Below are 15,267 nucleotides of genomic sequence, written 5' to 3' on the forward strand. Positions count from 1 at the left end.
CCCCAATTCTCATCTTCTCATTGGCCATCTTCCAAGTCAGCCTCCCCAGCTTCTGACCTCAGCCCACAGGAATGTCCCCCTCCCATCCCATCTCCTAGGGGATATTATCTACAGAGAAAATAAGTAGGTGAAAAGTCAAGCCTCATCTCCTCCTTTTTATGGCAGCATCAGAATGCTGACATCCTTTAGTTTACCAGCTGTTTAAAAAAAATGCCAAGAGTTTTGTACTTTCCGTATGTGCAGGATTCTGTTAATTAATTAATTAATTAATTTATGTAATTTATATGCCGCTCTTCTCCTGAAGGACTCAGGGCGGCTTACAAAAGGAACATTAAAAAATTACATAAACATTAAAATCAGTTTAAAATGGATTAAAAATAAATTCAAATTCAAATTTTTAAAATCAACCCTATGGATTCAGCCCTTTTGGTGACAAAGCCACATCTTCAGTTCACAGCGGAAGGAAAGGAGATCGGGGCTGTCCTGAGGCCAGTGGGCAGTCCATTCCAGAGGGTCGGCGCTCCCACAGAGAACGCTCTCCCCCTGGGGGCCGCCAGCCGACATTGTCTGGCTGACGGCACCCTGAGGAGGCCCGCTCTGTGTGAGCGCACCGGACGATGGGAGGATGGCAGGAGATGATCCTGCAGGTACCCCGGGCCTAAGCCATGTAAGTAATGTAGCCTTTGTCAGCACTAGAGTAAATGCAGGTTGAAGTGCTGACATCCGGCACTGACATTCGAGACGACCACGAAACTTGACAGACTTACAATAAAATAGAATTAACTTATCTGGATGGATTTCCAGTCTGCTGTACCTGGAAAGATTGACAGTTAAAAAAAGGGATCGGAAGATAGGAAGTATGGAGAGTCTTCAATTTACAATAGTTCATTTAGTGACCGTTTGACGTTACAACGGCCGTGGAAAAAGTGACTTGTGACTGTTTTTCACACGACCATTGCAGCATCCCCATGGTCACGTGACTCGCATTTATGACGGTTGCAATCTCCCGGGGTCATGCTATCCCCTTTTGGGACCTTCTGACAAGCAAAGTCAATGGGGAAGCCAGATTCACTTAACAACCGTATTACTAATTTCACAACTGCAGCGATTCGCTCAACAAACGTGGCAAGCAAGGTCTTAAAACGGGGCACAGCTCACTTACCAATACTTAGCAACAAAAACGTCGGGCTCAGTCGTGGTCTTAAATCGAGAACTACTTGTCATTTTCTTCTCGTTCTAATTTCTATTTCCTACTTTTTCCTCCCACTTTTCAGAAAGAAGCTCCTAGGCATTGGGCAACGCCCCTACCTCTAATTACTTGCCACCTTGCAAATTTCCTGTAATCCCAAAAGGCACCCTGGGACGCTTTGGAAGGCAAGGCGGATGGTTGGCCATTAACCTTGTGCAGGATGGCGATGGAAGAGGGAGCCCTGTTGGATTTGGGCCCCGCAATCCAGGCCGGACGAAAGCCAGAGGTGACCTTGGATGAAGAAGTGGAGGAGCAGGAAGAGGAGACAGATGTGCCAGCTGAGGAGGAGGTGGTGGGGTGGGAGGACGCCTGGGAGGACACCACAGATGCCAGAGCGGGAGCGAAGGGGAAGGGATGTGCTGATTCCTTCCAAGATGGAAGTACCAGAGCTTTTCTGATCAGCTCCCCAAGAGACTTGTATAAAGAAGAGTTGGACCTGGGGGTTCCCATCTCAGAGGAGACCCGGTGGAAAGACTTCCTTAAGACAGTGGAGGCTCCGGGACTCGGCTGCTCAAGCCTACAAGAACTGAGCTCCTCTCTCCACAATACTTCTGCGATACTTCCAGCCTCCGTCAAGGTAAAGGCCAAAGGCACCCAGTTCACCGAAGAACGGGAGACCCAAACCCAGCCCGATTTCAGTGGGGAATCCCAAGAGCCCCACCGAAACCTGAAACCCTCCGAGCTGCCCAAAGAAGAGCTTCCAGAGGCGGACGTTGTCGTTTCGGAGATTCAACGCCAGCACTTCCGCCAGTTCCGCTACCAGGAGGCCGCAGGTCCCCGTGAGGTCTGCAGCCGTCTCTGGTTCCTCTGCTGCCGTTGGCTGAAGCCGGAGAGACACACCAAGGAGCAGATCCTGGAGTTGCTGATCCTGGAGCAGTTCCTGGCCATCCTGCCCCCCAAACTCCAGAGCTGGGTGGTGGAGGGTTGCCCCCAAACCTGTGCCCAGGCAGTGGCTCTGGCCGAGGGCTTCCGGCAGAAGGAATGGGTACCTGAGACGTTGGATGAGCAGGTGAGAAGGGCGCGTGGTTTGGGATGAGGGATCAGAGGCTGTGGCCCTATCTTGAATTGCATAAACCAGTCATTATCGACCTCGGCAACTTTTAAAATAGTAAAGGACTTCAAGTCCCAGAATTCCCTAGCCAGTACATGTAGCCTTTGACTTAACAACCTTGCTCTGTTTGTTAAGTGAACCCATTGTTCACTATTGCTGTTTATTGCCAGAAGCTGGAAGTAAAGATCCAGAGCCTGGATAGCTCTGCAGACAAGGCACTCGTTTCTTGTCTTGCCTTTTGGTACTTTGGAAAATAGTTGAACCAGGGCTGGCTTTTTGTAGGCTCTGTGATAATGGGTGGTGGGAGTAGAGGAGAGGGCTTCCCACCATACAAGGGGCAGCTAGATGCCCTTTAAGGCCTCTCTGCTTCGAGATTGGCTAAAATGTATACAAATATGAAACCGGAGTGCTGGAAGTGCAAGCACAAAGATGGAACATTTTATCACATGTGGTGGCAATGCCCCAAAGCAAAAAAATAGTGGGAACAGATAAGGAGATGGCTGCAGGAGATAACAGGAGAACAAATTGAATTCAAAGCTGAACTATTTTTATTAGGAATGATTAACCGAAAGATCAAGAAGCAACTCCAATACATCATTTTACACATAATAACAGCAGCGAGAATTGTCTATGCTCAATGTTGGAAACTAGAAAATATACCAGCCAATGAGATGATTATATACAAGATACTAGAATGTGCTGAATTAGATAAGGCTCATTTTAGAAATGAAAGGCAAGGAAGATGCAGAATTTTATGAGGTGTGGGATAAGTGGTATAATTGGTTAGAACAGAGAAACAAAAATGTATAGGAACAAATGTAAATACCTGTAAGAGACACATGGCACAGTACTGTTAAAAAATGTTCATTGTTATGTAAATTGAAAATAAAAAAATTAAAATAAAAAAAAAAAGCCTCTCTGCTCTTTGATCTTAACACTTTCTTTTTTTGCTTCAGGTGTCGGTGAAAGAGCCAGTTCTGAATTTTTCTGGGTCTGAGCAGAAGTCCTTGGATTGTCAACAGGGAGATGACAATGGAGTTTCCAACCTCCACGGTAAGTTATTTGATGGGGAAGAGTCATCTTCTTCACTGGTGAAGCATGAAGGACGTCCTGACTCTGCCTGGATTTGAGATGGTTTGGATCAGGCTTCGCACCTTGCTTGTAAGAGAGTGATCGGGTTTTTAAACCAGGCTGCTCGCTGTCTTTGTGGTATCCTGGAGAAGGCTGTGCAGATTGGTGCTTTTTTATCCCACCTCTAAAAGGGAGAAGATCCCAGCAGAAGATCTTAGCACAAAGGTCAACTGGTAATAACTGCCAGGAGCATAAATAAACATACAAAAACTACATGGGAGTGAGAGACATAATTTTGTCAAGTCAATTTCTCCCCACCTCTGCCTTTTGTGGTGCAGGATCAGTGGTGGGTTCCTCCCGGTTTGGCCCGGTTCTCCCGAGCCGGTAGCGGTGACGATACGATGTCACTGAACTGGTTCTGCCCCCTGTGCCCCCCCACCCCCGCGTTAGTCTTACCTTTTATTTGGCCCCACTGCTGCCTCCTGAGTCCCAGCTGATGGCTAGAGGGAAAAAAACTGTTTAAACTCTTGCAGCAGGGCTTCAAAGGGCCGCCCTACAGCTGATCAGTGTTAAAAGAAAACAAATGAGAAGATCAGTGCCTGCAAAAATACAATGAGTAGATCAGTGTCTGCAAAAATACATGAGTAGATCAGTGCCTGCAAAAATAAATGGGTAGACCAGTGCCTGCCAAAAATAAATGGGTAGATCGGTACAGCTCTGCAAGCAGTTAAAAGCCTGGTAGACCAGTACCTCTGCTAAATCCTAAATAATTGTCACATGACCATCAAGCCATGCCCACAAAATAAGCCACGCCCACAGAATTGGTAGTAAAAAAATTTAGAACCCACCCCTGTGTAGGATGCCTTCAAATGTTCACTTTGTATGTTGACTTGGGAAGTGTTTTGGGGTTCAAAACGGATTTGGAAATAATCGTGCAGATAAAACAGATTGCCCATTGCAGAAAACCGCAGATGGAATTGATTACTCTTTTTTTAAGTCTTGTGATTTGGCCAATCCTGAGTTATCTAGAAGAAAGCTAAGCAAGTCAAGCCTGGTTTCCTATGGGGATGGGAGACCACCAGGAAATCCAAAAGACGTGAACGAAACGGAGACATTAAAACATCCCGGAACCAGGCAATGGCAAATTTCTTCTATACTGTACAGGTAATCCTCGACGTATGACCACAATGGAGCCCCAAATTTCTGTTGTTAAGTGAGTTTTGCCCCATTTTACGACCTTTTTATGCCACAGTTGTTAAGTGAATCACTGAGGTGGTTAAATTAGTAATCCAGTGGTTAAGTGAATCTGCCTCTCCCATTGATTTTGTTTGTCAGAAGGTCGCAAAAACTGATCACATGATTCTGGGACGTAGCCATGGTCATAAATGTGAATCAGTTGCCAAGCGTCTGAATTTTGATCACATGACCATGGGGAATGCCGCAAAGGTTATAACTCTGAAAAATGGTCATAAGTCACTTTATTCAGTGGCGTCGTAACTTTGAATGGTCACTAAATGAACTGTTGTCAGTCAAGGACAACTGTGCTTGTATTGCTCTCAGAAAAGTATATGGCCTTGGCTGGAGCCTCTTTTTCCCATCCACCCTCAAAAGCTAAACATGGTTGGGCCTGGTTAGTATTTGATGGGAGACCACAAGGAAATATTGTTTGTAAAATTTCCTCATATGCTAAGTGGGAATGATGGGGGTTGTAGTCTCAAGGTTCTCCCCCCCCCCCCGGCCTTTCATTCAATTGTATCCAATTCTCCAAGTCTGGCTGGACAATCCCTGCAGTTTTCTTGGCAAGGTTTTTCAAAAGTGGTTTGCCATTGCCTCTTTCCTAGGGCTGAGAGAAAGTGACTGGCCCCAAGGTTACACATATGGCATTGTGCTTAAGGTGGGACTATAGAACTCAGGATCTCCCTGTTTCTGCCTGATACCCAGAGGTGGGCTGCTGGGGGTTCGCAGGGGTTCGGGAGAATCTCTAGCTAAGATTCTGTGCAATTCGGAGAACCCCCAAATCTCACTCCTGGCTGGCCCCGCCCACCCCTCCCCTCCCAGGGGTCCCCATGCAGCTGGTTTTGGATGCAGGGCGCGCACGGAGGCTCTGGGAGGGCGAAAAACGGACTGTTCTGTCCCCAACCCCACGCATACACACCAACAGACGTTCAGGAGTTAAAGACCAAACCAGCCGGCAAAATCCTTTTCCTTATGATAACAGAACTTGGCAACAACCTAGTGGCTGCCTGCCAAGAGTTTATTATTTACAAAGAGGAGAGATAATTTCTCCCCACTTCTGATACATCAAAAGAAACAGCTCAATAATTATGGAGTCAAATCAAGTCCAGAGATAATCCAGCAAAGTCTATAGCCAAAAGTCCGGCAATGCAGAATGGCGTGGAAGCTTTCAGCTTTGTTCGTCACAAGGTTTGACTGGCCACCACGCTCCCTTTTATATCCTGTGGGGTGTGGTCCAGTGACTCAGCCTAATCTCGGGCACGCCCTTTCTTCTGTTGTATGCGCTTATCTCTGCGACGCTGGTGTGGGTCCAGCCAAGACTCATTACCCTCATCACTGTCAATCTGTGGCTGCATGGACGTGCTTGGCCCTGGCCCTATCTCTTGCTCTTCGGCGGACACCGAAGGCATTGCCAGAGAGGAGGGTCCTGGAGAGGGAGGCCTTGCCAACTCCTCCCCTTCACTCTCGGAGTCCTCTCCTGACGATGACACAGGCTCCAGTAACGGAGCCACAACACGGACCTACTGGAAGTTCCATCCTGTTTCTGGCCACCAGAGGGCCTCCAGAGCCTGGGGAGGCCGTTTTCGCCCTCCCAGAAGCTCAAGGAAAGCCTCCGGAGCCCAGGAGGGCAAAAACGCCCCACCCACCATGATGCAGGAGGCTGACTAGGCTGCGCCCGCCCAGCAACCAGGCAGAGAACCCCTTGCTAAAATTTTTGAAGCCCACCCCTGCTGATACCTTAACCATTACACCAAACTGGGTTCTCTGCTGGCTGGGGAATTCTGGGAGTTGAAGTCCGCCAGGCTTAAAAGTTGCCAAGGTTCGAGACCCCTGTAGTATAGAAATGTAAGCTACCTCTGGTATAAAGGTGCTCGAATATGGGTTCAAATCCCTATGTAGGCCTAAAGCACATTGTTTTATTAGCTTATTTCTTGGAAAAAAGACCTTTTTTTTGGTTCTTGCAAAGCTCCATCATAAAATCAACGTAAAGCATTCCTGAGGTGAAAAAGCCACCATCTCGGACCCAAAGAAAGCCTATCACACAGGCCAGGGCTCTCCAAACTTGGCAACTTTAAAGACTTGTGGACTTCAATGCCCAGAATTCAAACTTGCAGGCTTCAACTCCCACAGCTGGATAGGGAATTCTGGGAGTTTAAGTCCCACAAGTCTTAAAGTTGCCAAGTTTGGAGACTCTTGATATAGGTCACAACCCTCAATGAATTTGTCACCCTTGATATAGGTGAATAAGCCTAGAGTTCTTCAACATTGAAATATAGCCAAAGTGAGCATCTAATTTCCAGAAAGTGATTTTAAAGTTCTGGTGAATAGTTTGGAAGTGTGAAGCCGAATGGAAATGCCGGATTTCCTCCTTTCATCTCTTATTGCAGAAAAAACAATGGCGACCAACCTGTCTTCCATTGAGGACCTGTATACTGCACGAGTCAAAAAGAGGGCTGTGAAAATATTTACAGACCCCACGCATCCTGGACATAAACTGTTTCAACTCCTACCCTCAAAACGACATTATAGGGCACTGCACTCCAGAACAACTTTTTTAAAATTTATTTATTTATTTATTTTTATATGCCGCCCTTCTCCGGAGACTCAGGGCGGCTTACAATGCGTTAAGCAATAGCCTTCATACTTTTGTATATTTTATACAAAGTCAACTTATTGCCCCCACAAACCGGGTCCTCATTTTACCCACCTTAGAAAGGATGGAAGGCTGAGTCGACCTTGAGCCTGGTGAGAATTGAACTCGCAGTAATTGCAGGCAGCTGGATGTTAAATTCTGCCTTAATTAATGCTGCCTTAACTAGACACAAGGACAGTTTTTTCCTGAATTCCATCACTTTGCTAAACAAATAATTCCCTCAACACTGTCAAACTATTTACTAAGTCTGCACTACTATTAATCTGCTCATCGTTCCCACCACCCATCTCCTTCCACTTATGACTGTATGACTGTAACTTTGTTGTTTGTATCCTTACGATTTATATTGATATTGTTTCCTGATTGCTTATTTGTACCCTATGACTATCATTAAGTATTGTACCTTATGATTCTTGACGAATGTATCTTTTCTTTTTATGTACACTGAGAGCATATGCACCAAGACAAATTCCTTGTGTGTCCAATCACACTTGGCCAATAAAAAATTCTATTCTATTATTCCTTCTCCAGGTGAATCTTTGAGGAGCACCGATAAAACCACCGATCTGCCAGAAGTCTCAGGAGAAAGCACCAATGGGGTAGTGACGGGGAACTCACACCTGAAGAATTCCCAAAATGGTGATCTGCAAGAAGTTCCCAGCATTTGGCAAGGATTTGAAGGGGAACGTTCTCCAGAGAAGAACACTGGGAAGGCCGTTCTTTCTGAAGGCATTGAGCTCATCGGAGAAAGCACAGATCCGAAGAGAGTCTGTCGGGTGAACAGCGAGGCTGCCAGAGTAGCCGACGATAACGCAGATATCATCGAATTTCAGGTAACCCACATGGGGAACATGCCTTATAAGTGTCCAGATTGTGGGAAGAGTTTCAATTACAGCACCAGCCTGGTTAGACACCAGAGAATCCATACCGGAGAAAAACCATACAAATGTTTAGATTGCGGCAAATGTTTCTGCCAGAGCTCGGGCCTCACAATTCACCAGAGGATCCACGCAGGGGAGAAGGCCTACCAGTGTTTGGATTGCGGGAAGAGTTTCCGCGTGAAGTCGCACTTGATCAGGCATTCCATCATCCACAAAGGGGAGAAGCCGTACAAGTGTCCGGAATGCGGCGTCAGCTTCTGCGAACGATCGGAGCTCCGAATCCACCAGAGGATCCACACGGGAGAAAAACCGTACCACTGTGCCGACTGCGGGAAAAACTTTTGCCGGAAGGCGGATCTGACTCTCCATCAGAGAATCCACACCGGGGAAATGCCTTACACGTGCTTGGAATGTGGGAAAGGGTTTCGCTGGAGCTCCAATCTCATCACCCACCAGAAAACCCACACCGGAGTGAAGCCGTTCGAATGCGCCGAGTGCGGGAAGAGTTACTACTCCAACATGAGTCTCGTCCGACATCAGCGGGTCCATACCGGAGGCACCCCGTATATCTGTTCGGACTGTGGGAAAAGTTTCTGCGACAGCACCAGCCTCACCCGGCACCAGAAGATCCACACGGGGGAAAAACCGTACGTCTGTCCGGAGTGCGGGAAAAGCTTCAACCGTAACTCGAACCTCATTTCCCACCAGAGAACTCACACGGGGGCCAAGCCGTTCCTTTGTACCAATTGCGGGAAGAACTTCCGGTCGAAATCGGAACTTCATCGGCATTACACGGTTCATGCGGGAGAGAAAAACGAAAAGATTTTGGCAGAGGACACTCTGGAGGGTCCTGTTCATGAGAAAACTACCAGTGAACAGGGAATTAGGAATGAATAGAGGCAGGAGGGCAGGAGCGTGTGGCAAAGGAAAAGTAGACCATCCAGAACAAACTTGAGATTTTCAATAATTCTTGGAAATCATCCAGTTTTGGCCCTAAAGCATTTGGTGGTGCCATCCAGCCCTTTGTAAAACTGTTGATCGTCCCTACGGCTGATTTTCTTCCTTGTTTTTCTTCCTCTACAACAGGGGTCTCCAAACTTGGCAACTTTAAGACTTGTGGACGTCAACTTCCAGAATTCCCCAGCCAGCTGTGGGCGTTGAAGCCCAGAAGTTGAATTCTGGGTATCGAAGTCCACAAGCTGAATTGTGGGAATTGAAGTCCGCAAGTTGAATTGTGGGAATTGAAGTCCTCAAGCCAGCTTTGCTGACTGGAGAATTCTGGGAGTTGAAGTCCACAAGTGGAATTGTGGGAACTGAAGTCCTCAAGCCAGCTTTGCTGACTGGAGAATTCTGGGAGTTGAAGTCCACAAGTCTTAAAAGTTGGCAAGTTTTGGAGATCCCTGCTCTACAATTTATTTTATGGACTATGTTTTTTTTTAAAAAAAACAAAAACAAAACACGCACACTTGCCCCTCCAGTTGTTTGGGAAAACAATCTAATGTTTACATCAGGAATATTTGCTCCTTTGATACGGAATTATGAATGTTTATTTTTATACGGTATTTTCAGGGAAAATGGGTACATTTTTGTCTAAGGCGCTTATGTCCTTGCATAGAGACCCCCTCTGCTGGCTGATCCTTGTTAGATTTCCTCTCTATCAAGGAGACCTTGTACAGATTTCAGATTTTTCTTAAAAAGGAAGTGGGGAATATAGCTCTTAAAACGTTGGACTAAAGATTCCTTTATTGTCTACATTGACTAGGGGCTCATGTGGGATACCAGGTAATCTTTCCAGGATCTGTAAATCTGGTTGATAATCCCTCTTGAAGGCCGAGCAGGAAACTCTGCATTTTCTAGCTTGGATCTCCCTAGAGTAGTATTTTTCAACCTTGATAGCTTTAAATTGTGTGGACTTCAACTCCCAGAATTCCCCAGCCAGCCTTGCTATCTGGGGAATTCTGGGAATTGAAGTCCACAGAACTTAAAATTGCCAAGGTTGAGAAATACTGCTCTAGGACCCTTTATGTGATTAAATCTTAAAAGAGATTTGCTCTTGTACGTCAACAGTATATAGGAATGATAGTCCCTGGCTTCTACTTTATCCACATAATGTGATTTTTTTTTTTCTGGAAGTACTTAATTAAGTTATTAGGAAGGGCCAAAGAAGGCATTTAAAATATGGTTTAAAACAAAGCATTTGTGTTTTTCTGTTCTGCTCGCCTAGTGATTCCTAATCATCTTCTGTAGCTTTCTTCTGAATACTTTTGAGAAAAAGATATTCCTTTAGTGTATTATGCTTTGCATGATATTTCCTCAGTTGTCACTTGCTTTTTCCCTCCTTTTATAATTACATGTTATTAACAATTAACTGAGTAAAACTCATTAAAGAGCTATTTCTGGCATTGCTGTTATTTAAATCACGTTTTCCCATCTGAAGAAAAAAAAAAACAGAAGATGAGAGCCCTTTCTATGATTTTTTGCCTCAAAGAATTTGAGGATGAATCGTGCTGTAACTCCAGATAGTCCTTGTCTTAACAGCCATTCGTTTAGCGATCGTTTGGAGTTACAACAGTATAGGTAGTCCTCGACTTACGACCACAGTTGATTCCAGAATTTCTGTTGCTGAGGGAGACAATTGTGAGTTTTGCCGCGTTTGATGGCCTGCCTTGCCCCAGTTGTTAAATGAATCATTGCAGTTGTTAAGTTAGCAACACGGTTATTAAGTGAAGCTGGCTTCCCTATCGACTTTGCTCGTCAGAAAGCCGCAGAAGGGGAATCACATAACTTGGGGAAACTGCAACTACCGTAAATATGAGCCAGTGGCTAAGCATCCGAATTTTGATCACATGACCATTGGGGACACTACAACGGTTGCAAGTGTGAAAAACGGTCATAAGTCTCTATTTTCAGTGCCACTTTGAATCAGTGGTGGGTTCCTCCTGGTTCCGCCCGGTTCCGCCGAGCCGGTAGCAGTGACGATATGACGTCACCAAACCGGTTCACCTCCCCCCGCTCCCCACCTCGCGTTATTCTTACCTTTTATTTGGCCCCACCCCCAATCTATTGCTGCCTCCTGAGTCCCAGCTGATGGGCTATAAGGAAAAACTGTTTAAACTCTTGCCGCGGGGCTTCAAAGGGCCGCCCTACAGCTGATCAGTGGTAAAAGGCAGTTTGGTGGTAGACCGGTGCCTCCAAAAACAAATGAGTAGACCGGTGCCTGCAAAAATAAATGGGTAGACCAGTGCCTGCAAAAATACATGAGTAGACCAATGCCTGCAAAAATAAATGGGTAGACCGGTACAGCTCTGCAAGCAGTTAAAAGCCTGCTAGACCAGTACCTCTGCTAAATCCTACAGAATTGTCACATGACCATCAAACCACGCCCACAAAATAAGCCACGCCCACAAAAGCCGTAGTAAAAAAATTTAGAACCCAACCCTGCTTTGAATGGTCTCTAAATGGATGATTGTAAGTCGAAGACTACCGCAGTCTTCACACTTAGGACTATTGCAGCCATGCCCCAGGGTCACATGATTAAAATTCGGGTGCTTAACAACCGACTCATTTATGACGGAAACTAATCAAGGTGAGAAGCAACCTGGAATTGAGAAGAAACTTCCTAAACAGTGAGGACAATTAACCAGTGGAACAGCTTTGCCTCCAGACATTTTGGATGCTTCATCACTGGAGGTTTTTAAAAAGAGACTGGACAATCACTTGTCTGAAATGGTATATTGGATCTCCTGCTTGAGCAGAGGGCTGGACTAGAAGACCTCCAAGGTCCCTTCCAGCTGTGATTCTGAGGCAGCTGTCACCGATGCTGCAAAGGTGGCTTGCTGCACTGCAGGATTCTGTCAAATATGTTTTGTTTGATGTCATGCACTTACTTGTTTTCACAATAGTTTTGTGATGAAAAATTGGATCACTGATGTTACTATTCAGTTACTATTCCAGCAATGTGGATGCAATTTCAGCGGGATTTGATTTGCATCCTGCCCTCCAGTAGACCCAATTTGTTGGCTGTGGCATCCTTAAAAGTATGAAGTCCCTGAATGCTTATAAGACATCCTCATTTATCAATACTCTCATTTAGGGACCGTTTATTGTTACAACGATGAAAAACCCACTTTAAGACCAATCTTCACATTGACGACTTTTGGAAGTCCGTAAAGCCAAAGAACGCTGAAATCCGATCATAAATATATTTGCATTTTTGCGAATGCATCCTTCACAACCAAGATGCCAGTCCCAATTATAGTCGCTAAATGAGGACTACCTTTATTTATTGAAATAGGTCTCAATTATTGCCTCCCAAGGCTTTCTCACGTCACAGCAGTGGTAACGCCCACCAAAATGATCTTGGATGATCTGAAAGAAATAAACCGGATAGGCTGTGTTTATGCTTGGAGGGGAGACCACTAGGAAATCCCAGCGCTGTGTTCCAGACTGGGAAGTTAACAAAAAAATTAATCATAAGGTAGCAGCAAAGCAGTTCTGCCAAGAAAAGCTAACAGGCTCTCTGTTTATGGAGATTCTCAGTCATCTAGGTCAGTGTTTCCCAAACTTGACCCTTTGAAGATGTATGGACTTCAACTCCCAGAATTCCTCAACCAGGCATACTGGTTGGGGAATTCTGGGAATTGAAGTCCATGCATCTTAAAATAGCCAAGTTTGGGAAACACTGATCTAGGTCATGGTTGTCCCAAAAATGCTTTTTTTCAAGAGGCAACTAGACTTTCAGGTTTTTTTCTTTGAAGGACGTTTCGCTTTTCATCCAAGCAGCTTCTTCAGCTCTGACTGGATAGTGGGGAATGGAAGGATTTATACCGTATTTTTCGGACTAGAAGACACACTTTTTTGTCTCCCAAAAGGAGGTGAAAACATCTTTGTGTCTTATAGACCTAATATAGCTGAAGCCCCGCGCATCCGCCGGCTGTTTTTGGGCCTCACACACCCTGTTTTCCAGCCTTTTTCCTGCCCATTTTTAAGGCTTTTTTCTGCCCATTTTTTCTGCCCGTTTTTGAGGCTTTTTTCGGCCCGTTTTTGAGGCTTTTTAAGGCCCATTTTTGAGGCTTTTTAAGGCCCGTTTTTGAGGCTTTTTAAGGCCCATTTTTGAGGCTTTTTTGGGCCCATTTTTTCCGAAAAATGTCCCAGCTTCTGCCAACCTAGCAGTTCGAAAGCACGTAAAAAATGCAAGTAGAAAAATAGGGACCACTTTGGTGGGAAGGTCACAGCGTTCCGTGCACCTTTGGCGTTTAGTCATGCCGGCCACATGACCACGGAGACGTCTTCAGACAGCGCTGGCTCTTCGGCTTTGAAATGGAGATGAGCACCGCCCCCTAGAGTCGGGAACAACTAGCACATATGTGCGAGGGGAACTTTTACCTTAAATTGCACTATCTTGGAAAATGGATTAATTCAATAGGATCCCATACATTAGCAGACGGAGAAACATGTTTTTTATTGCTCTATTCCTCTCAATTTCTCCCCCCAAGACGATCTGTTTGAAATGACCCTGCTTTTCTTATTCCACCCTTTTCAGATAGGCAAACCTATTCTGCGTCTAGTTTCTCACAACAGGCTAAAATTGATTTAAATTGATGTTAGTCGCTTTAGCTGTAAACCAGTATCATGGCTCAATATGTTGTGTGAATCCAGGCAATAACGGTTTATTAGAATAATTGTTGTTTGGGAACTGCCCAAAATTTGATATATAATGGGGAACTATGCAAGTAGCCCTCAACTTACAACTGGTCTCTTGAGAACTGTTCAGTTACAATGGACTTTACCAGAGCTACATAGGATCCATTTTCGGAGTTATCATGGCCGCAACGCACATCCTGTTCTCATGCAATTGCATTTTGGGAGCTTGGCAAACTTTACAGCTGTTTCTAATGTCCCATAGTCAATCAACCATAATTTGCAATGTTTTCTGCTGGTTTCTGGTGTCTTATTTCTGGTTTTTGGCAAACAACAACAACCCACCATAGGAGAAAATAGATTACCCGATTTCCAGCTCTGTCTCCTTAACCCTAACCCAGGGTTCCGCAACCTTAAACACTCAGAGCCATTTGGACCCGTTTCCCACAGAAAAGAAAAAACCGGGAGCCACAAAACCCTTCCCGTGCCTGACTATTTCTTGAGCGGCCACAAAACTAGCATAGGTGGTTGACGTAAATGTTCTGTTTTCTTCTGAAACTTTTCTTTTCTTGGATTTATCCATGCTTGGCCTACCGGGGGTTGAAAAACTAAATAAATTGTGTGCTGGTGAATGTTGCACATTGGCAGTTGTGACACATATTTTGAGTTACAGGGAGCCCCAGCAGAGGGGTGAAAGAGCCACATGCGGCTCCAGAGCTGCAGGTTGCTGACCCCTGCCCTAACCAGAGGAAATGGCGGGGACTGGCTGCACATGCGTTTAAATATTTTCGGAGAGGGCTTATTTTAGCACGTGCGCTCAAAAGCCCGATTGGGCTTATTATCAGGGGATGTCTTATTTTCAGGGAAACACAGTAGTTTAAAATTCTTTTGCCCTGTTTCGCAAATGTTGTATTATATTACCGTAATCAGCATTCAACGAGGGAGGACATTATATATGCTAAGTCTTTTTTTAAAGACACTTTTTAATGTGTCGTTTGTTGTATTTTTCTTCTTCTTATGTCCATCTTTTTTTAAAAAAATGTTGGTGTTTTCTGTTTTAACTTTTGCTGAATAAACTAAAATTTGAGAAAATGTGTCATAGAAAAAAAAAAGTCGTAACTTCAGATCTAATTGTGTGATGCCTCTACGTATGACAATGACGACGTATAAGCAGAATTCCAGGCTCAATTCCCATAATACATTGAGGGCTACCGGTATAAATGTTTTTTTTAAAAATAAATGAATCAGCCTAGAATGAAAGCAGACAAGCTTACTGAGCAAATTTATGGCTGAATTTAGATTTCAATCCCAATTCAGTTCTCTAAAAATATTAAAAACCATGGCAACAATCTTAGGAGGTCTGAACGGCAGTTTGAAAAGTTCTATTTTGGCTTCCATGAAATAAATTTGGATGAGATTTCCCCCCCCCCTCAAACGGTGATGTTTGTCTGGGCAGGTCACAGGCACTCAACACTTTAAAAAAAGG

General features: G+C 44.9%; 1 protein-coding gene across 1 annotated transcript in view; it reads left to right on the plus strand.

The window, feature by feature from the left end:
• LOC117662576 (uncharacterized) overlaps positions 1–10,543 on the plus strand; it is a 13,189-nt gene extending 2,646 nt beyond the window's left edge. The window contains exons 2-4 of the mRNA XM_034412032.3: positions 1,275–2,258; positions 3,257–3,353; positions 7,792–10,543. Of these exons, the coding sequence (XP_034267923.2) occupies positions 1,410–2,258; positions 3,257–3,353; positions 7,792–9,038 (2,193 nt within the window). The 5' untranslated portion in view covers positions 1,275–1,409 and the 3' untranslated portion in view covers positions 9,039–10,543. The remainder of the gene's footprint in view (positions 1–1,274; positions 2,259–3,256; positions 3,354–7,791) is intronic.
• The last annotated feature ends 4,724 nt before the right edge of the window (positions 10,544–15,267 follow it).

The sequence above is a fragment of the Pantherophis guttatus genome, chromosome 2, assembly GCF_059756535.1.
Source record: "Pantherophis guttatus breed Tessera chromosome 2, ASM5975653v1, whole genome shotgun sequence".
NCBI lineage: Eukaryota > Metazoa > Chordata > Lepidosauria > Squamata > Colubridae > Pantherophis > Pantherophis guttatus.